The sequence below is a fragment of the Hippocampus guttulatus genome, chromosome 9 (genome assembly GCF_054856545.1).
Source record: "Hippocampus guttulatus isolate MCC_2025c chromosome 9, RoL_Hgut_1.0, whole genome shotgun sequence".
Taxonomy (NCBI): domain Eukaryota; kingdom Metazoa; phylum Chordata; class Actinopteri; order Syngnathiformes; family Syngnathidae; genus Hippocampus; species Hippocampus guttulatus.
Genome location: NC_141269.1, coordinates 8,798,447 through 8,819,239, shown reverse-complemented (window position 1 = coordinate 8,819,239; position 20,793 = coordinate 8,798,447). Strand labels below are relative to the sequence as shown.

Below are 20,793 nucleotides of genomic sequence, written 5' to 3'. Positions count from 1 at the left end.
AAGGAAATGGCCAGTATTATCTCATAGTCCTACAGAAAAAAAAATACAACAACCTGCTATGTGGACCGTTTGTTAAAATAACTTGAGGAAACACTCCAAACGAGCGTTAAGTGAGACACGTTGTAAAACACGTTTTTAATTTTTGAGGACAGCATGCAGAGTAGCTTTTTGGTGACTGTGGACATTTCATTGAGAAGGAAAAAAATGTGAAACTTTCTGGGTGGGGCTTGCACAAGGGGAAGAGAGGGAAAACAGGCCGTTGTGTGTGCGTCCCAGTCAGAGCTGGGTGGGTCTTCTACTGCCATTCGCATTTTCCAAATAACTCCCGGGCTGTGCGTTCGAGCGCTTTCAGGTAATACTTTATTATTCTCGATTGCATTCTTTTACTCCTAATTGTTCCTCTTGTTCAACCGACTGAAACGCGCGTTTTTTTCGTGGTTTTGTGGTTACTCAAAGTGCAGGGAAGCGAGATTTACGGCGGAGCCCAAACTTTCAAAGTAGCACAGAAGGGTTGAAAAGTTGCGAACGTAAAAGGCACGCATTGGAAACTATTCCATGTCGAACGGTAACCGTCATAAATTACGATGTATGTAAGCCGAAACCATTATTATAATTTTTATTTACATTTATAATTATGGTCAAGCGTCGCGTTCTCGCGCTCTTTTCAAAGCTGTTGTCGGCATTGTACAGTAGAGGGCCTGCGCGTGTAATTTGGGAATGTCCGGACACCGTCGCAACAAAAGTGGCTTTCTCGTCGACGGAAATAGCTTCAAGCCCCGAATTCGACCACTACAAATGGTACTTGTTAATTTGTCCCACGATGCGCCACAATAGGTGTTTGAAAGGTTTATTACATCGGCGTGGGGGAATTTGTTGGGGCTGGGCTGGGGTGGGGTGGGGGGCACATCTGTCTGCGGGGCTTTCAGGGGCGTTTTTGGGGGGCCCTCTGTCTGTCAGCTCCCATTCGCAGTGTTTTATCTGGGACAGCTGTGAGGGGCTTTCTGTAAGGGGGAGGTTGACTTAAGTACTGTACAGTGAATGCTGTGCATCCTCCCACGCGCGCGCACACACACACGCGCGCGCACACCCCACAGTCCCTCCAAATCACCGTGCCAATATTTCTTTTGCCAGAGGGTCACAATGTTGATGCTGGCTGGAATCGTTGTTGTGCATCTCACCGCCATTATCCTGCTCCTCATTGCTACCATTGATAATGTAAGTATGGTGTTTTTTTTTCCCGTTCATACAACGCTCCCCCCTGCCAAAATGACTCGCGTTCCAATTATGTTTGTTTTACCCAAATGAAAACACGTGGCAGACGTTGGGTGTTATTTAACAAGTTTTATGACAGTTTTGGGGTGGGTTCGGGTTAGTATTTTATTACCCACATTTATCACCCATATTTCTTTTTTTTCCCCACATTATAATGTGATCTATGAAAAGAGTTTCCAAATTATTTATTTCATTTCATATCATGAAAGGGTAGTCTTGTGTTAGTTTCTTTCATGAGATATTTTACTTGCTTATACATTTACAAAGATAGGTTGTTAGAATTGGGGGGGGGTGTAGTGAAGAATTGCACTTCATTATAGGCATTTCTAATATTGCGCCTCTCTTTGGTAGCTAAATAAGGAAACAAAAACTGAGAATTAACATAAAAAATATTGAGCACAGCTCTTGTATTGGATTGGGTACACCTTGCTCTGGTGATTTAACAGGTCGCTAAATTGCATACGGGCAACAGAAATGGATACAAAGTGGTTTAGAAACAAATCTCCCTGAAATCAGTTCTGTATTTCGTGGCATAATAACGTGACATTTACATCTACCTGTGACTCTGTAGGCCTGGTGGACCACCGATGTATTGTCAACTGACTTGTGGGGAAGATGGGAGCTGGTCAACTCAGCCTGGCATTACACTAACCTGAAAGACTCCCCAGAGGGTAAATGCTGTTTAAAATTTGCTTACCTGACAGATGCTGTCCCACTGCAGTGAATAAGATATGGTCACAGGTGTTAAAAATGAGTCAGTATAAGGCCTGCTGGCACGTGCCATGTGCACGTAACAGCTAGAGCCTGTCCCATGAGCAAATTATTTGTGTTTAAATCGCGCTATGCAAATATGCAATCATCAGCGTTTTTTGTCATTCCTTCACTTTGTATGTGTTGCTATTACAGAGTACCTTCAGGCGGTACAGGCGACTTCAGTGCTGGCGTGCATCTTCGCCATCCTATCCCTGTTTGTCTTTGTGGCTCAGCTCTTCACTCTGCCCAAAGGCCAACGCTTCACCTTCACCGGTGTTTTACAGTTGATCGCCTGTGAGTGATAACAGCCTTGTTTTCTACAACCACAGGGAACCTTTCAGTCCGCTGTATTAGATGATGTGCTTAGATGTCTTTATAATGAATGAGCTAATTTTCTGATTAAGCGCATATTCACATACTGTACATTCTTACTGAGAAAGAGGGAAGGATCATTGCAAATTTTTAATGATGTGGTGGAATCAATGAATGGTGCGAGTCTGTTTGCTGGTAGCCAGAGGCAGGGTTCAATCACAGCACATTTGTTTGTTCTGCATGACACAATTAAGACAAAGGTCATGTGTTCTGAAGTCTCGAGAATCTGCTAGGTTAAACTGCACAAGACGAATGGAATGTCATGCACAAAAAGCAGTGACTGAAAATAAACTCAACCTGGATAAGCACCAAATCGCACACATATCACTGATCATAGAGTTGGATATCCGGGCAGAAATAATATTTCGCTTGAAAAATTGATGAAAATATTACATGTAAAAAATAAACTGATGGGAACTGGGCAATGGTATTTTCTCAGAGTGGAAGTCTCACCTCCTCAAGGGGGCGCCAGAGGATCTCAGGGGAAGTGCAGTATCGTGAGAAAACTACAGACGAAACATATTCCCGCCAAATTAGCTTCAGATACATGCTCAATGAAATTGGGTTGATGTTTAATTCTAACAATGAAGGGTGAGACTCAACTGTATACGGTTATGGTTAAAGTAAAATAACAATTAGAGGTATAAAAAGCCCAGAATGTTATGGTCATTTTCGAATGTTAGTTTGAACAGAAGTCTTACATATGAAGTCTTCCTGTAGCTCCAATTGCCTTAGGGCGTTTTCCTCACTTCTCAACATAATGGACAGTCAGAAGTGAGCAGAAAAGTGAGTCAGGCGAATGAATCGTCTTGTTGGGCACCGATTTTCTGCTCTAAAGATTTGTAACACTCATTGTCATCTGCATTTAAAGTAGATTTCATAGTCTGAATCCTCTGTGGGCGAGAGACAGATTGATCCAGTGTTACACCAAATGCTTTCATCTCATTTGATATCATTTAACGAGTGCTCTAATATGTTACGGCCGCTCCTGATTTGGATTAAAACACCATATTTCCTCTTATTGTGGCCTTTGCTTCCCTGCACCAATGAATCATGGGGTGTGTCGTCCACATGTGCCCAGGAGGGAATCTTAGAAATAACAGTGACAAATACCATACATTAAGACGATATACACTGCATGAAGAGCTGACATGGCATCTGTAGAGTTGTCAATCAAAAGCAGACACAGCATCTGTAAAGCTGCCAATCAAGAGCAGTCATAGCATCTGTATAGCTATCAATCATAATTAAAGACATGCATTCTGGAGTCAAAGCTTCAAATTTTCTTCAACGTTTTCCCAGAAAGAAGAAGCAAAAACTTATTAACAATCCTATATCTTCCAATGAAAAGCGAGTGAAAAGTGTTGTCTGGAGAATTTATCCGAATGCTCCGTATTCCATGCTGATGATTCACACGTCATCGATCCCCAGTACTCGCTGTAGTTAAGTAAACACCCTCAACCAGTACATGAGGAAATTGTTCTTCTTGAGTTGTTATTATTGGTATATGGAGTTTTCGGTTATGAGTAAAAACTGACTTAAGTGCTCCATTCTCGCCCGCAGGTCTGTTTATAATGATAGCTGCCTCAATTTACACCGCCGAGTTCCACGCCAATGAAGACGGAGCATACGGACACTCCTATATCCTGGCCTGGATCTCATTTGTCCTCACACTCCTCTTAGCAATCACCTATCTCGTTCTGCGGAAAAAAAGTGAGTGAGTGGAAACAGAGGAGTCCGGGATCTGTGATCACATTCCTTCTTAATTGGGACGTTCAAGAAGTATCCTCCAAAATTGTGACAAATATTTGTTGTTGGGAGTTAAACAAAATGGGAATATTGCTCAGTCATTTAAAAAATACATATATGCCTCATTTATCATTTTATTGTGCAGATTTCCCATCCCGAAATCTGATGGTATAGACCACATGGGAGTAAAGTGCTCTAAATTTGTATAACAAGCTAATTTACATCATTACCATAACAGTCAAATTAGTTTCAGTGGCAAATTATAATGATGTGAAATACTTTAAACATCTCGTGGCAAATTAGGCATACAGTATGTCAACTGTGACTTTACTAGCTTGGTGCTAGTTACTGTAGCATAAACTTAGGGAGAAGTGGGAGAGACATTGTCTTTTTTTTTTGTTGTTTTGTTTTTAGTTTACACAAAAAGTTTTAGAACGTCGTACATGTGGATTTTGTTACCAATGAATGATGTAGCCTCTATGCTAAGCTAACCCAAACTACAGCCAGACATGGCTTCATACATTTTCTGTGCAAACAGGAGTGTAGCATCTCTGTGCCTTAAGTCTCACACTGTTGGCTCTTTCGAAGTAAAGTCACCAGTTAAGATTATTTAGGAAGTGGGGTCTTGATAAGTCGAAGTGCTGACCCCCCGCCCCCTAAATCAAACTGAGGCTTCCAACAACTACCACAAGAAAGAAGTTAACATTCTGTGTAAAGTTACAGCATGTTCGCAACGCTACACCTTCCCTGTTGCAGTACTTGAACAATTCAACAAGCCTTAATTGAAAATCGAAGTAGTTTTAAGTCATGCATCTTTATTTTCTGATTGAAGTATAGTGTATTCTTGTTTAATCCATGTACATTGTAACCATTATATTTTTGTAACATTTTGTTATGTACCTTTACTTTTCAAACTATGTTTTGCATTTTGTTTGTAGTTGGCTGCTATCTTAAAAGAAAAAAACAAAGTACATCAATTTGTACATATGAACCAGGTATGGAGGACGACAGTGTTTCATTTGATCATATTTCTAAATTATGCATTCGAAGGTTTGTAATTACATTGGAGTGAAGCCATACACTATAATCAATAAACAACCATTAACAAACACCGCTTCACGCTTCATTCATCAAATCAAGCTCAACAATATGAAATGACTGGATAAATACTATATGTATGAAGAACTACTATCTTGGCAATATGACGAACGTTAAGGTTTTGGGTTGAACTCTTTGCTCGAACTTTGCATGTTCTCCCTGAGGCTGAGATGTGAGTTGACTCTGGCTTCATTCCACATTGCAAAAACCGCGCATGTTAACTTCATTTAAGACTCTGAACTCCATAGGCGTGAATGTGAGCATGAGTATGTTTGACTATGTGTACCCTGGCGGGTCACACCCAAAGTCAGCCAGAACAGTCTCTCTCTGAGAACAGAAGCTATAGAAAACGGATGGAAGTTCCATTCGGGGGGGAGCACGAAATAACGATGTTAACATCATACCACAAATGTTTTTTTCAAGGTTTTACATTTTATATTTCTCTCAGCGCAAGCATTTCTTGAAGTCTTAGAACAGACCCAGTCTCAAGCAGGAATGTTTCCATGATGTTAGCTATCGTTCCCAGAGGAAGCGGATGAGAACAGGACGCTACTAAATGCCTTGGCCAGAGGGTGTGATGCGCTCCTGAACCACTAGGTGAAGGAGGTGATTCTGTTCAGCGGTCAGCAGTGGCCTAAGGTGGAAAAACAAACCAACAAAAAACTGTAAATAAAAAACATAAAGATACACCATGAGAGGCAACACACTGCTCCTGATGGTGAGAAACATTTTGGAATGCTTACCATAGCTCAGTCTGAAGAGACTTCAGGGACTCTGTGTCTTTCTCTTGGCATGCCATCTGTGAAACACATTGGCTTTTATGTGCTGCACAAATAAATTCAGATGGCCTTGACAAGGGATGTGACTGTGTTTGTTCATAAACTCGGTTGATATTTCACTATACGCTCCTCTTTTTGTTCGGGCTTCATCAAGCAACAATACTATTTATCAGTCCTTTGAGGACACGTGTACAAATGCTGCAGATTAAAATGGGAAAACTGCGATCCATTTAAAAAGCAGGGGCAATCCCAGCACATTTTATCGCAGCTTTGCAAAAGGCCCCGAGGAGAAGACCAGGAAATCCTGTCAAGTGCAAAAGTATGCGGCTGATGAAACTCACCACCACCGACTGCAGGAGCAGGAAAACATTCTCTGGTAGGAAGGTCACTGAAAGAGAACACAAGCACTGACTCGTTGGGCCTCAAATAATGGTTAATTGTAACAAGCCACCGCCCTCTCAATCAAACAAAGAAGACGGAAGAGGATCTTAATCCTTTTGATCAGCAATTAAAAGTGTCTCCACCTTGGCTGTGTGGGTCAAAGGACTCCCATGCGTATCTCTCCAGTGTTTGCGCATGTTCTGGTAGCAGCTTCTGAGGCGGAGGCTGCACAGAAAAGTGAAACGATTCAAAACATTTAAGAGGCTTCATGATTTACAATATGGAATAGAGAGGCAAACAACTGGTGTTATGCCGGGTTATCGATTCTTATTGTTTCGGCTTTGCCTTCCTTTCAGACTAAACCTTTAAATCTCATCTGCGTGCTGCAATTTGATGGCTGCCTGTCACTAAAATTTTGGTCTTTGTCTATGCAGCTTATCGAAACAACGCTCCTGTGCAATTTAACCGACTATTCCATTCTCACTTTCAATTTAATTCTTATACACCGAAAACACAGCCTTGTGGATGACAATGTGTGCCTACCCCGACAGATATCCTCCGATTGTTGTCCATGCAACCTAAAAGTCAGAACAGATACGTCTTTTGTTTTGGCAACCAGTTTGTGATTTGCAGTATGATATTTATTTCCATTTGTATGATGTAAAATGTTCATAGTACATGCAAAACGGTTATCATTGTTGGCCACAGGGCAGCAGAATATAACAGGGATGGCAATGGCTAGTGATGAAAAAAGCGGAAAGGGGCGTGGCCTGGACGGGGCGACCAATCACAACAAGTAAGACATCATACACGTCCAATCGCAGGGCTGTTTACAATCGGAAGATGGAAAGACTGATCGGGAGAGCTCGTGAAAACTCGACGATAAGGTACCTGACCTCCCCTAAAATTTTCTCAACGGATTTAGACGATTCACAAAAATGATCAATTTAAGAAATAAAACGGCGGATTTCCGCGTATCCGCGGAAAATTGCCATCCCTGATACAAGCATCATTTTAATGTGTGTCGCTACAATACAACTTTTGAACTTTGACGGCAAATAGATATTGTTCTTAACTGCCATGAAAAGTCTTAAGATAACCGTTGTGTGTGGAGTGGAATAATGACGAGGGGATATTACCGCAAGTCGCAACTAAAGTTCATGTCAACTTAATGGTTGAGGCAGACGATTACTCTTCACTATTATCCAGCAGATACTCATTTTTCCAGATACTGCTTAATCACTTCTGGGATGGGGCATCATTCATTATCTGTCTCAAACTATTTTTTTTTTTAAATCTTTTTTTACAGGAAGTGAGTTTGTAGCTCACTTTCAGGTAGTCAACTTTGCACAACAACCTGAATGACCTTGTAGAAGGAGTTCAAGGAAAAGGGGGCTTTGAGATACTCCCCCATTTTCACCATTCAACTGTTTTGGAGCAGTGCTGACCTGCATACAGTCCAATACATGGATTAATAAAAAAAAAAAAAAAAAAAAAAAAAAAAGATTGTACCTCAAGCAACATCAGCAGTAATACTCTGGCGATCTCACATCTCGCCACAATGTCCAGAAAAGCACCTGTAAGATAAGTTAAAAAAATATATATACTGTAAGGAAGGGATGCAACAGCTAACCAATAGAACAGGATGCGGGAGGATAGGAAATGACAGGAAAGGACAGGTCCGGGCTTGTGAGCCTGGCAGCGCAAATAGTATGTGGTGTGAGTGTCTATGCAGTGCAGAAACACCTTTTGGGATTATAGAGGACAGTCGGGCGATTTGACGAAATCAAAAAGGCTGTCATTTTGAGTGCATTAAAAACCAGATGACCGGCAGGGCAGAGGAGCTGAGCAGCTGGACAAGTGGACAGCACAACTGTGCTGTAGTCTGATCTGCTGGCTGACTCCCCATGCCCTCCCTGGGGAAACCTGACTGCAGAATACTTACAGTGTGGGAATTTCCCTTTATTTATATAATAGTACATTTGAGGTACATTTAAAAACAGTTTTATCACAGTTGGCAAGAATTACGGGTTTGTCAATCATTTTTATTTCCTTTTTTTTGTGGACATGGACAGATTTAAGCGCTGTGAAAGGAGCCTCACCAACAAGGGTGCTGGTGCCTGGTAGTTGCAGTCCTCTCTCCTGGCACGTAAGCTGCATTTCCGTAAACACTGACAAGGCGCCATCATAGTCACCTACAAAGAGACACAAGTTACATAAGATAAGATACAAAATGTCAAAGATGTGGTAATGCAACTCTTTATTGATTAATTAGTCAATCGGCTGTTTCGTATCCCATTCATCCCTTTTCTAAACTACCGTATTATGCTCCTACTTTGGGTTGCAGGCGAGCTGGAGTCTTTCCTAGCTGACTTAGGGTAAGATGCATCAGAGACATTAAACTCACGTGTGAGAATTTTACATGAAGCCATTTCTCCCATCGACAAAAGAGATTCCACTGGCATCTGTGTCTGTAGCTCTGCGGCCCTCTGATAATGAACAATAGCTTCTCCTGGTCGGTTCATCTCCTATTGCAGATGAAGCGTCTTATCAAATGAAATATAGTACGTCACCCATATCGTGTGCTACTTGAATATGAGAGCTTACTTTGAGTGCATTGCCAAGTTCTAAACACAGACTGGCTGCCATCACAGGCTGGTTCATTTCAACATACACCTGTAAAAACAACAGCAATTATCAGACAGTCACTGGATACATTTACTTGGCACAACAGACAGTTTCTCGCACTTAAAAATCAGAAAAAAGGGCATCACAGTGAACCTTGATGGCAAAACTGTAGCAGTTGAGTGCAGCCTGCAGGTGCTCGTCAAAGCCTGGTGCCTGCAGTGAGCGATTCTCTTTCTCAGAGGAAAGAAAAAGGCGTGCAGCATCAGTTAGCGCCAGAGCTTCTCCTGGAGCGTTAAACAGAGTCTGCTCACACCTGCAGGAGCAACAATCACAACGTGATAATACACAAAAGTGGAACACTGCTGCTGCAACTGTACAGTCTGGAATAAATGTTTTAACGACAGCTGGTGTTTGACTCCAGAACAGATTATTTCTATTTCCATCATTTAATATTGAAATATTTAAAAATCAATCCGGTCTTCAATACTGTATATGTAAATAAACAAAAGCAACAACATCAGCTATATCTGCACAGCTGCACACGAATGATGAGCTCCCAGACCAAAATAGAAAAAGTTATTCTTTGTATTTCATTAACATATGGGATCAGGAAGTTTACAGCCAATCAAATAACTGAACATGCAAGCACAAATTTGTTTGTATAATCTCCGCTTTAGAATTTGCCTACTTCTTACGAGCAGGGCCTGGTCACTTACACAAAAAAATTAATATTATTTGTGTATACGTTCCCTTACCGGGCCATGGCCAGGTTACAGAATGCGGCATACTGCAAACAGTCCTGCTGCTTTAGCTCCTTGGCTAGTTGACCTGAAACAACAAACATTGCTGAATGTAAGCTAAGCAAAAAATGGAAAATGGAGATGCTAAATTGGTCATTACTCGAACATGAAAACATACCAAATTGCTCACTTGCCTCCGCAACATTTGGCTTCCGAAGGAACCGTCTGCAAAGAGGGCATTTTTTTTTCAATTTTCGCAACGAGCAAAATGTTACTGTGTTACTATCAAATAATAATAATAATAATAATAGATTTTATTTATAAGCGCCTTTCAAGACACCCAAGGACACTTTAAAATAACAAAAAACACAAAACAATAATGGTGTCCAAGTGCTAGCAAGCAGACGCTTCACCGAGTGGCACAATGCTATGCATTGGCGATGCCGCTAGCTCCTTAATAGCTGATTTATATCCTAGCCTGGAAACATTTTCATAAAACATCTATTTGTGAGCTGCAGTAATAGCGGGCGAGGAGGGATCCACTCATAAATATTACATCCCTCTACCAGTCGACGGAAGCTAGCAAACTCTATCTATCTTGCTAGACAGCAACAATTACATCTAGAAAATCTGGAAAACTTTCAGCTGATGTTATTTTTCCTGACGATTAATTCCGCCAAAACTTACTTTTTAAGCTTATTCGATACAGCACGATATCTCGCCAAGAAGTCACCTTCTGCAGCCATGGCCACCGCAGGCAACACAAAAGCAACCCGGAAGTGCAGCAACTGTCAGCAATGTTGTGAGTGGCTACTTTTTCGTCCTCTATTGGTTGATTCTTGGCGGTTGGCAAACAACCTTATGATACATTACTGCCATCACCTGGTATGGAGTGTGGATCTTGAGTTTACTCAAACGGGCGGTGGGGTTAATCCGATTACCGGTACAGAACTGTATGTTTGTTTCACTCAATTATTGCAATATTATCTTATATTCTTTCTTTTGTGAACTCTGTGTCAAATTTTCCAAGCTAAATTATCTTTTCATTCTCTTTAATATTACAATGACATTTATTCTCTCAACCACACACCTTTCACACCTAAATAAGGTACCCTCCATCGTTTCTACTTCCCCATAGCTACAATTACGAGTATCATGCTTGCCTATTCCGAATAACATGCCTTGCACCCTTTTTAGCATGTTTGTCTGGTAACTCATAAACCATTTGTTATTTTGGCCCAATAATGTGAAATTTAAATTTATGGAAATCCAACTTTTAATTCAAGTGCATTTATTCAGTGAGGGGCGGGGGCGAAATCCTCCAAGAAGAAATAATTATTTTACATCAAATCATGTGTGCCAAAATGACCTCATCTGATGTTTATAATTTCTACAACTGCCTTTTTGCCAATCAAACACCATCTAAGCTTCTCCTATAATGTTTAACAAGATGGGAGAACACATATAAAGGGGTTTTGGTCACTCCGTTTTGCACACCCTCTCTAAATTATCCAGGCACCTGGACCCTCTCGTTATCACTCTCCTTTTCCTCTCACTTCACAGGTTTTCAGTGGGATTGAGGTCTAAAAATATAAACATGTTTATTCTTTGATTTATTTAATGTTGAGGACACAATGGTATGCAGAGGTACACTTATAACACTTTTATAGACCATATTATTGTCACGGCAGACAGGTGGGGGCGATGAAATATTTTCTTTTCCCTAGGGAGGCGTAACAGAAAAGCATTGGCATATATACATGAGTCTTTACAATATAAAGACTCATGTATATATGCCTCATGTATATAAAATATATGACTCATGTATATACATTTCTGCGATTGGCTGGCAACTGATTCAGGGTGTCCCCCGCCTACTGCCCGAAGACGGCTGGGATAGGCTCCAGCACCCCCCGCGACCCTAGTGAGGATCAAGCGGTTCGGAAAATGGATGGATGGAAGGGTTACAATGTCAGCCAGGTTTGCTCAGGGTTCTTTATGATTCAGAAATTCTCGTAGACAGACTCAAATGCCCCTTCCTCATGTTCTTGCTTGCGTTGTTCCCCCTGAGGAGAGATATTGAAATGCGTTTATCTTGTCATACATTTCTGAAGATGTGATAAGGCAGCAAGTGCCCACACCGAAGACACCCGACTGACCGGTTTCTGACTGGTTTTTGGCTTGAGAGCAGGCTTCCTCTGCTGTGACTCTGCATTGACAGCTGAGCGGTCAAGCACATCATAAATGGAACGTGGTCGTGGCTCAAGACTCTAAAACATATTTTCTTATCAGTTGAAAAGAGAAAAGGGACAACGATAATGAATGACCTGAATGTGCCTCCACCCACGGGCATACTTACAGCATAGAGGGATGTGGAAGAAGCTATTATTACACCCATGCCGTCATCCTCAGGCTTTTCTGCTTGCGTTCGTTCGTTGTTCTGCTTTCGATCGGTGCTCAGATTGCCACACTCGGGGATTTGTTTTTTCTAAAGTTTGGAGGGGGGAAAAAAACCACGTGCTTGCAACAAAATAAATAAATCATTACAAACATTTGCAAAGTCATGTTGTAAACCCTTTTTTAAATTGTGGCATGTTGACTAGTAGTGCCCTCAGGGGGTGGAGTTGACTCTAACTTCAGACACTATGATTCGACTTTGTTGAAGAGAATGAAAGAGAAACACTGCTCAGCTGAATGTGTAAAAGAGCTCTGCTATTGCAACATGCCTTTAAATAAGAAACCTTGGAAACAGAGACTGCAGATAAGGCCCAACTTACCCAAGTTCCTCTGAAGACATACACAGAGCTGAGCACACTAAAAACCAGCAACACACCACAGCAGCAGGCCACCACGATGAAGTCGGTGTAGTCCACACTAGTGAGATCCCTGTAGCCTTCATCTGGAAGAATACAACTTTCATGACATATTTAGGGCGGCCCGGTAGTCCAGTGGTTAGCACGTCGACTTCACAGTGCAGAGGTACCGGGTTCAATTCCAGCTCCGGCCTCCCTGTGTGGAGTTTGCATGTTCTCCCCCGGGCCTGCCTGGGTTTTCTCCGGGTACTCCGGTTTCCTCCCACATTCCAAAAACATGCTTGGCAGGCTGATTGAACACTCTGAAATTGTCCCTAGGTGTGAATGTGAGCGTGGATGGTTGTTCGTCTCTGTGTGCCCTGCGATTGGCTGGCAACCGATTCAGGGTGTCCCCCGCCTACTGCCCGAAGACGGCTGGGATAGGCTCCAGCACCCCCCGCGACCCTAGTGAGGATCAAGCGGTTCGGAAAATGGATGGATGGATGACATATTTAGAAGCCAGATATACAGTACAGAAATGATTATTGGTGGGCAGAAACAGAAACAAAATAAAATGTTGACCAATGATTGCTTTACTTTCCTCGTGACATTAAATAATGGACACAATTGTGGGCAACGGGTCATGACATGGTCCTGTAGTATTCCTACTTAGGACAAAGCCACCATCACTGGTATGCACTTAGACGAATGAAGCTTTGGTCAATCTGGGATATTGAACATCAAGGAAACAAGTGCCTCCCTTCTGTCACTTTAGAAGGTAGCAGAGTGGTTTCGAATGCTGCAGTTACCTATTTTAGTTACATGACCAACATTAGAATGATTTACGGTGTTCAGTCTGAGTATGACGCAGCACAGGTTTACACCACGACAACCATAATCAGAAACACTTTCTGACAATAGCAATTTCCTATTAGCCTTGAGAAGGCAAAATTGCGTAACTCTTGTATTGGATCTCATTAAACGGAGCAGATGCGCCTTATTCCTAAGTGTTACATTCATAATGCCTCCAAGGCAAGTCTGTAATTATTTAACAATAATAACAACAACAAAACTGTTAAGGGAGCAAAACAGTCCAAGGATGTTTCCTTAAATAAGAAATTGGCCAGAAATACGACTCTGATTTACATCACGTTACATGCTGGGGGGGGGGGGGGGCTTCTTCTGTTGTGTGCTTTCCAGTGTCTGTCCTTATGGATGTTAAATAGCTTGCAGGCAAACGCCAGCCCGTTTGTTCAGTTAAAAGGGTTCGATGTCTGGCAGACTTTATGATCAGTGAAGCCATGTAACGTTAACCTGCAGAGAGGCACGCAAAACTGCAAACAGCTCCAATAATCAAGTATGTGGCTTGATTGTCAGTTTCACTTAGAAATGTCCACTAATTTGCAACAGCACTGTGTACAATTTATCAACTACACTGGTAAAAAAAAAAAAAAAAATTAAATTCAAAAGCAGGCTGAATGTACACTTGCAACAAATGTAAATTTTCAAGTGCAAATACAGTATGTTAAAAAAAATCCTATTTCTCTGTATAATGAACAGAAAACTGTTGTATAAATGTTGCAAAACTGTCATAAGTAAAGCAATACAACACAGCCAAAATATAAAAATGACAATATTAAATGAACATTGTTTATCATCCCATCCACAATGAGGGTTTCCCAAAATAATGTAAAAATAATGATAATTTCTGGTCTCAAATACTTACGTAATTGCTATCATATTATATTAAATTGATCAATTCTGTCGACGTGAACAAAAAAGAGAGTCACCGTGCTTCTCAGATATGACTTGAATAAATGAGCCGGATTCAAAATACAACGTCGTATCCTCACGAGGGTATCAGGCGTAATGGAGCCTATCCCAACTGCCTTCGGGCAGCAGTTTGGGGTACACCCCGAAGTGGTTGCCAGCCAATCGCAGGGCACACATAAACAAACAACCATTCACACCCAACAATCACACCTGGGGACAATATAGAGTGTTCAATTAACCTACCCTGCATGTTTTTGGAATGTGGGAGGAAACTGGAGGACCCGGAGAAAACCCATGCATGTTTCAGTATCATGCATTAGAAGAGTCACCTATTCAGCGGCAGCGGAGTGTAAACAAATGCCTTTCTCTGCACATTAGCTTGTCTGTACTCACCTTTCAGTCGTAGAAACCAGTACGCTTTGGCCACCTTATACTGGCAATGATATTCTCCGGAACTCATGAGCATTTTCAGTTGAATAATGGCCTTGTTGGTCAACGCATGGCCTTGGGTTGCAGGAACTTTGTGTTTAAAAATCATCTGGTTATAAGGGTCAAAACACGCCAAGGTGTCTTCACTTTGGTTCGCCGGGATATTCAGCTCATAATGAACGTGGAGATCTTCACCCGTGAAACCCACAAAGACAGTGTCGAAAAATAATAATTCTGCGGGAACAAAGCAAAATGCAACATACATGTACAATAATAGATATGATGGATATTTGTGGGTGGCTTACTTGGCTCTCCAGTTCCTGCGCATAAAGGAAGGAGCATTTTGAAAATCCAATTCAGCATAGGAAAGAAATGGCGATGTTGTCGTAATGCCATGTTTTATAAGGTTTGCATTCTCCACCATTTATTCTCTCCTCTGCCGGCTCTCAGTTACCCAGTCTCACTAAACTGACAAGTGGGACTTCCTGTTTCTGGGAAGTGCACTTCCTCAAAATATTAGTTGCTCTGTGTGAACTCACAGAGGACAGGAAATAGACACGGCCCTCATGATGTCGATCATTTTAAAGCATTTCACGTCACAAAGGTGCAAGAAAGAAAAATTACAACTTTGGGAAAAAATTTACAATTGGGCCCTGTTTTAATCCCCAACGCAAGTCTAGTATAAAGCCCAGTCATAACTGCGTGCGTGGGTAGATTTTTCTGTCATTTGGTCTTTTGCTAGACCTGCACATATGGAAGAGGGCATTTGCGCCATTGTGGGAGGGAACACAGCAGACTATCAGCCAATCAGAGCAGCTCTGAGCTCATTTTATTTAAATTCACCACAGAGAGAGGCACACGGTCTACATGGTTTAAGGACTAACTGGAGTCTATGCTGGAAATCGATGCGCGCAAATTGCATATACAGTAAAAGGAACTGCAAGATCTCCACTTGTGGAATGTCAAATCTGTCTACCGGCGCCGCGATCAAATACACCAAGTTCACATTCACCACCTGCCTACCATTGAGAACTGCTAACATCGAAACTACTTTTTCTCACCAAACTGGCAAAGTGCACCGGGGAAGTGCAATAGAAAATGTCCTCGGTCTGCCGGAATGCCTACCGACGTGCAGTGCGGTCAACCAAATTCACAAACACGCTAAGCTAGACTTGCCGCTGTACAAAAATAAATAGAAATCCACGTGTTTTTAGTCCACTTCCTGTGATCAAATTCTCAGGTGCGTCGGGGACGCGGTATGGACATCTACTCTATTAATCACAGGTGTCAAACTCAAAGCTGGGGGCGGGGGGGGGGGGGCACATCTTGCCAGCCACATCATTTTATGTGGCCGGCCTATTTCATGTTTCTCAAAAAAAACAGTCTCAAGTACAGTTTCGAAAAGAAGTTACTTAGTACATGTAAAGGACAATATGCGGCTGGTCACTAGCCACCTCTGAGACATACTGTGAATGTGTGTGTGCGCGTCTGTGAGGAATTCCACACAGGGTGACAAATGGCCTGTCACTAATGCAAACCACCTGTTAACTGGGGCAAGATTCCATCACCGCAATCATTTTCTTTCTTTCCTTCCTTTTGTCTTTTCCTTTCCTCCGGTGACATTGTGCAGCTCTTTGTAGGCTGATATTCCACTTTTTCCTTTCCGTTAAATTTCTCTGCGGACGCGTACGTGTTTGTGTGTTGGTGTCCAACTGTGATCTCACCACAGCCTGCACACCATGATAACACACACAAACACACACATCAAACACTGCTGTAACATCTGGATGCCAGTTAGAAATGAACTAGTCATGCAATTTTTATATCACGCATCAACTGGGCAATATTAAAAACACAATATCTACCCTGTCCTATCTACCCTTCAGCCCTGAGCGAAGGCTGCTACGGAGCACACTTTAGCCTGCTTTGTACATCGCTCCATCTGCTTCTACGCCACTCCATATGATTGGAATCCAGATCGATAATTTTAAGTACCGGTACCCTTTTAACTACCAGTACCGTACTTGAAAATGCATTGGGATTCCACTGATTACATTTTGTGCAACAACGTGACGAAGTAAAATTGAGTAAATTCAACCAAGATTTTTGTCAGTGTACTGTTTGCTTGATCACTGAATAAATTCCAGATGAAATCTGCTGTGCATGAATTAATCTCCTTCAAGTGGGGAAGCGGTGCATATTTATGATAACTTGACAAGTAACCCTTAACATGGAGCAGCTAACATACGTTAACATTTAAAGCAATGCCGAATTAATATTACAAATATTGTAAATGATAATACCAAATACTCCGTCCTCTGTCTGATTGATATACTGCTCGCTCTCTGGGTGGGAAGGGACAAATTTATTGATGTGGCCCGAGGGAACTTTATAAATGTGTCAAAATGATCAAAACTATCCAGAGCAGAGAAGAAAAAAAAAGAGGGGGAAAAATGTGAGAAAGAAAGGTCAAGTTGTTGCTCTTTTGGGTTTGTGTAATTAGATGTCACTTGCGTGATTTGACAGTTACAAAATAGTTCTCTTATATCTGTTATATTATAAATTAAATGCAATTTTAAAAATTCAACTCCTCTTTTAAGCCTTTGTAAATGTTTATGGGGGAGCCAAATTAAATCTCACCTATGGGGCGTGACGGCTCGGGCTTTTGATGGTGAAGATTCTCTTCGGTGGCTCTGCTCTTCCATACAAGGAGGCGCGGTAAGTTAATAAGACGAGGATGGGCTCAACTCATGACCGTTACGTAGGGAGAGGGAGTGAAAGTTGGGAGGCCTCGGCAGAAGTGTTTTCCGAGCATCATTGGAGCCGCTCGGGGAAAGGAAGGAAGGCAAGAAGCTTTGTGCATCTTTACCTTTAGAAATTGTGAGTATGTTTTCTTATCTTCTTGACAGCATCAGAAACCGAGCTCTTTCTTGGCTGCAAATACTTTACATACAAAAAAAAAAATGCAGTTATGTATTTATCAATCGACAAGGCAATCATTTCAAGGCAGCACATGGTGATGTGACATGTTTTCTCCAGATGTGAAACACGCTGCACCAGATGACTGTTTTCCTCTCGTTTTCACTCGATTTTCTCTCCACCTTCGTGATGTCTATAAATCTGTTTTAATACCTCAACAATGAGTCAGTGGCTTACTATGATCCAGTGTGATTAGCACTCCCCGTTATGAGGATGCATGCATTACCTTCCACGCAGATGTGCTGTGCCGAATATTATGGCAAGTGACTGCATGTGTGCGTCAGGTCAAACTTCAACTGGCTAAGTTACCATATTTCCTCAAATTGACCTGCTCTAATAGATGCCGCGCTCCAATTTCTTGTCGGGTGAGTCATCAACATGAATAAATTGAGTGAGAGCACAGATGCTGTAAAACAAGAGGGAATAATGACACATCCATCCATCTATCCATCTATCCATTTTCCGAACCGCTTGATCCTCACTAGGGTCGCGGGGGGTGCTGGAGCCTATCCCAGCCGTCTTCGGGCAGTAGGCGGGGGACACCCTGAACCGGTTGGCAACCAATCGCAGGGCACACAGAGACGAACAACCATCCGCGCTCACACTCACATCGAGGGACAATTTTGGAGTGTTCAATCAGCCTGCCATGCATGTTTTTGGAATGTGGGAGGAAACCCACGCAGGCCCGGGGAGAACATGCAAACTCCACACAGGGAGGCCGGAGCTGGAATTGAACCTCAGTACTGTGAGGTCGACGCGCTAACCACTGGTCGGCCCTATAATGACACATTTCTACATTATTATGTTATTAAACAATGAAATTCTGAATATGAATCAAATATCACCATAAACAATCACTGATGATGTTGAGGTTTATTTCATCTGCCTTCCATGCATGCCGCAGGGGTTCAGTTCCCACTCAGGTTCAGTGTGAATCGTGGTTTGTCTCGATACGTGGCCTGTGATTGAAGGGCGACCAGTCCAGGGTTTATTCTTTCACCCAACGTCATCTGGGATGGACTCCAAGTCATACTCATTGAGTTGATTTGTTTCATACAAAACCTGTTCCGCTCTTTTGCTTTCATCTCTTTAAGTGCTCCGTCTGCTGGTCATGAATCCTCACTTGCCATTGATGGTGCTGATGGTGTTTGCCATGGTAACGGGGGCCCACTCAAATCATCAGGACAACGAACTGGATTATGGAGACTGGAACTACAGAGAAGGAGGTAGAACGTCACCGAAAAAAGTTAGATTGCGTGCTTGTCATGGGATCTTCAAGTCCAAGTGTGTGTTTGTGTCAGTCGACAGAGTTAATGTGGCTTCGGTGCGCAGTTTGACCAAAGTTCTGGATGCATGGGGGAAAGGTATTTTCAAGGAAATCAAGACTTTGCTGCTTTCCAAACCCAACACACTGCTCCCCGACTACTCCAGGTAATTTTAGGTACTAAATAATCTCTTAAAACCTTGCGTTGAGCATTTTGTTGAGCCACTTCACCTCCAGTCACCAAACCAAACATTTGCCTGAAATGAATATACGGTACGGCACTGATTTTGATCACGCAACTGTCAAAGAACATTTAGTCCTGTGTAGCCGATATACCAGATTGCAAATGTTATAGATTTTGAAGATGAACACTTGCTCAGTGACCACACATCATCGTGGAGAAAATGCACAGATTAAATGTAGCGGTAATAGACTTTAAAGTAGAGAAGTAATGTACCGGGATGTATGACATGGTGAGCGTGGTCACCTCAGAGTCAAGAGGCAAAGTGAACGAATTCTACAACTCTACTTATACAACTCTACTCAGGCCTCCCTGTGTAGAGGTCGCATGTTCTCCCTGTTCACATGTTGCTTTTATTTGACTATGCGTGGTTCCTCCTACATTCCAAACACTTGCTGGTCCAGTAAGACTAGGACTCAATTTTTGTGACTGACATAAACCTGTCACGGCGCATCTCCAGGCAGATGCAAGTTGGACCTAATGTTGTTAATTTCACAGACGACTGCCATCTGGCGGATCTGTGAGAGGGACGGTGTGGGAGTGGCAACAGCCAACTTCAATCAGAACCAATCAAAGCAGCTCCTGTCCTGAGCCGAAACTGACTTTGGTCGAAAGGCAGATGAAAACCCTGGACCGGGCGCCAGTCAATCACATACACAGACAGACAACCATTCAAACTCACATTCACACCACCACAAAGTGGGAACTGAACCCATGCCGCCTGCCTGGAAGTCGGGGTTATTGAACCATTACACACCATCAGTGTGTACTTCTCATTATTTTCTAGCGTATCCTCGGCCCTTCTTTCTGCAGGGTGCGTCCTTTATCAGAAACCATCAACGATCTGTTCAGAGAAGTCATCATGCTGCATCAGCGCATCACAGAGCTCTCCCATCGCCTAGCAACCATGGAACCGTTCTTCCGTCACCATGGCTACCGTGAAGGGAGGCTTGGGGATGACCTGTCTTTGGGGCGTCAGAGCCTGACAGGTGAGGTGGCGAGCCTGGCCCGCTACAAAACAAGCGCATGGGTGAGGGCCAGCCCCGAGAAGGCGAGCCGGCCGGTGAGGAGGCGGCGGGTGAAGGTGTTGAACAACGGCGACGTGATGGTTGTGCATAGTGCACAGTGACAGCTCGTGGCCACAACAAAGGAAAGTTTGAGAATTTACAAATAGGTTCTAATTTTTTATTCTTTCATGATTTTATAATTTTAATGTAATGAAATTTACATTCAAAATGAATTCACAAATGAATTAAAGTGACTTGTCTGCTGATTCTATATGACAATATAACAAAATTAAATCAAAATGACATAAAGCAATTGACTAGTGTTGTTGTGCTTGGATGCAATTCACACTTAGTGATGTGGTGAATGTGAACGCTTGCTCGTGACCTGTCCCGAGTGTATTCTGCCTTTCAGTCAGCTGAGATAGGTTCTAAGTCCTTGCAGTCCTAATGAGGACAATTGATTTTGAAAATAGAAGGATAAATAATTTAGGGGGGGGAAAAAAAACTTCACAAAACTACCTGGTCTAGGCTTCAGC

At 42.4% G+C, this 20,793-nt stretch overlaps 5 protein-coding genes across 7 annotated transcripts in view; 2 read left to right on the top strand and 3 right to left on the bottom strand.

Annotated features, from left to right (window-relative positions):
• The first annotated feature begins 246 nt into the window (after positions 1–246).
• On the top strand, positions 247–5,259 carry emp1a (epithelial membrane protein 1a). Its single transcript, XM_086120452.1, has 5 exons — positions 247–352; positions 1,132–1,215; positions 1,844–1,943; positions 2,179–2,319; positions 3,961–5,259. Exons 2-5 carry the CDS (start codon positions 1,141–1,143, stop codon positions 4,116–4,118), a joined length of 474 nt encoding a protein of 157 aa, XP_085976578.1. The 5' UTR covers positions 247–352; positions 1,132–1,140; the 3' UTR covers positions 4,119–5,259.
• f8a (coagulation factor VIII associated) lies at positions 4,942–10,556 on the bottom strand. 2 transcript variants are annotated; one of them, XR_015101870.1, is made up of 13 exons: positions 10,460–10,556; positions 9,951–9,997; positions 9,788–9,860; positions 9,186–9,345; positions 9,012–9,080; positions 8,812–8,932; positions 8,507–8,599; positions 7,917–7,981; positions 6,948–6,982; positions 6,548–6,629; positions 6,365–6,411; positions 5,988–6,043; positions 5,834–5,878 (listed from the first exon to the last, which is right to left on the bottom strand). XR_015101870.1 is itself a non-coding variant. In XM_086120451.1 (12 exons), the coding sequence occupies exons 1-12, from the start codon at positions 10,516–10,518 to the stop codon at positions 5,797–5,799; spliced, it is 954 nt and encodes a 317-aa protein (XP_085976577.1). In that variant the 5' UTR covers positions 10,519–10,556; the 3' UTR covers positions 4,942–5,796. The 2 variants fall into 2 exon arrangements, 1 of the variants encoding a protein (XP_085976577.1); XM_086120451.1 differs by lacking the exon at positions 6,948–6,982 and having other exon boundaries at positions 4,942–5,878.
• An 816-nt stretch (positions 10,557–11,372) lies between these two features.
• nfam1 (NFAT activating protein with ITAM motif 1) lies at positions 11,373–15,259 on the bottom strand. Of its 2 annotated transcripts, none has more exons than XM_086121180.1 (6): positions 15,072–15,259; positions 14,731–15,000; positions 12,550–12,671; positions 12,132–12,260; positions 11,932–12,056; positions 11,373–11,838 (listed from the first exon to the last, which is right to left on the bottom strand). In XM_086121180.1, the coding sequence occupies exons 1-6, from the start codon at positions 15,160–15,162 to the stop codon at positions 11,769–11,771; spliced, it is 807 nt and encodes a 268-aa protein (XP_085977306.1). In that variant the 5' UTR covers positions 15,163–15,259; the 3' UTR covers positions 11,373–11,768. The 2 variants fall into 2 exon arrangements, with proteins under 2 accessions (XP_085977306.1, XP_085977307.1); XM_086121181.1 differs by having other exon boundaries at positions 11,932–12,042; positions 15,072–15,255.
• Positions 15,260–17,483: 2,224 nt separating this feature from the next.
• Positions 17,484–20,399, top strand: LOC147200194 (uncharacterized). Its single transcript, XM_086119950.1, has 4 exons — positions 17,484–17,646; positions 18,840–18,971; positions 19,047–19,176; positions 20,064–20,399. The coding sequence occupies exons 2-4, from the start codon at positions 18,857–18,859 to the stop codon at positions 20,377–20,379; spliced, it is 561 nt and encodes a 186-aa protein (XP_085976076.1). The 5' UTR covers positions 17,484–17,646; positions 18,840–18,856; the 3' UTR covers positions 20,380–20,399.
• The window catches only part of grin2bb (glutamate receptor, ionotropic, N-methyl D-aspartate 2B, genome duplicate b), a 90,698-nt gene continuing 88,452 nt past the window's right edge, over positions 18,548–20,793 (bottom strand). The window contains exon 17 of the transcript XR_015101822.1: positions 18,548–18,957. The gene's annotated coding sequence lies outside the window, so the exon portion shown is untranslated. The remainder of the gene's footprint in view (positions 18,958–20,793) is intronic.

Coding starts and splice junctions, on each gene's coding strand:
- emp1a (XM_086120452.1), top strand. CDS start 1,141: ATGTTGATGCTGGCTGGAATCGTTGTTGTGCATCTCACCGCCATTATC. Junction 1,216..1,843: donor TCATTGCTACCATTGATAAT/GTAAGTATGGTG, acceptor GTGACTCTGTAG/GCCTGGTGGACCACCGATGT. Junction 1,944..2,178: donor CCTGAAAGACTCCCCAGAGG/GTAAATGCTGTT, acceptor TTGCTATTACAG/AGTACCTTCAGGCGGTACAG.
- f8a (XM_086120451.1), bottom strand. CDS start 10,518: ATGGCTGCAGAAGGTGACTTCTTGGCGAGATATCGTGCTGTATCGAAT. Junction 9,861..9,950: donor GGAGGCAAGTGAGCAATTTG/GTATGTTTTCAT, acceptor TTGTTGTTTCAG/GTCAACTAGCCAAGGAGCTA. Junction 6,044..6,364: donor TGCTCCTGCAGTCGGTGGTG/GTGAGTTTCATC, acceptor TGTGTTTCACAG/ATGGCATGCCAAGAGAAAGA.
- nfam1 (XM_086121180.1), bottom strand. CDS start 15,162: ATGGCATTACGACAACATCGCCATTTCTTTCCTATGCTGAATTGGATT. Junction 15,001..15,071: donor CGCAGGAACTGGAGAGCCAA/GTAAGCCACCCA, acceptor TTGTTCCCGCAG/AATTATTATTTTTCGACACT. Junction 12,672..14,730: donor CTGGTTTCTACGACTGAAAG/GTGAGTACAGAC, acceptor GTATTCTTCCAG/ATGAAGGCTACAGGGATCTC.
- LOC147200194 (XM_086119950.1), top strand. CDS start 18,857: ATGAATCCTCACTTGCCATTGATGGTGCTGATGGTGTTTGCCATGGTA. Junction 18,972..19,046: donor CTGGAACTACAGAGAAGGAG/GTAGAACGTCAC, acceptor TGTTTGTGTCAG/TCGACAGAGTTAATGTGGCT. Junction 19,177..20,063: donor CTGCTCCCCGACTACTCCAG/GTAATTTTAGGT, acceptor TTCTTTCTGCAG/GGTGCGTCCTTTATCAGAAA.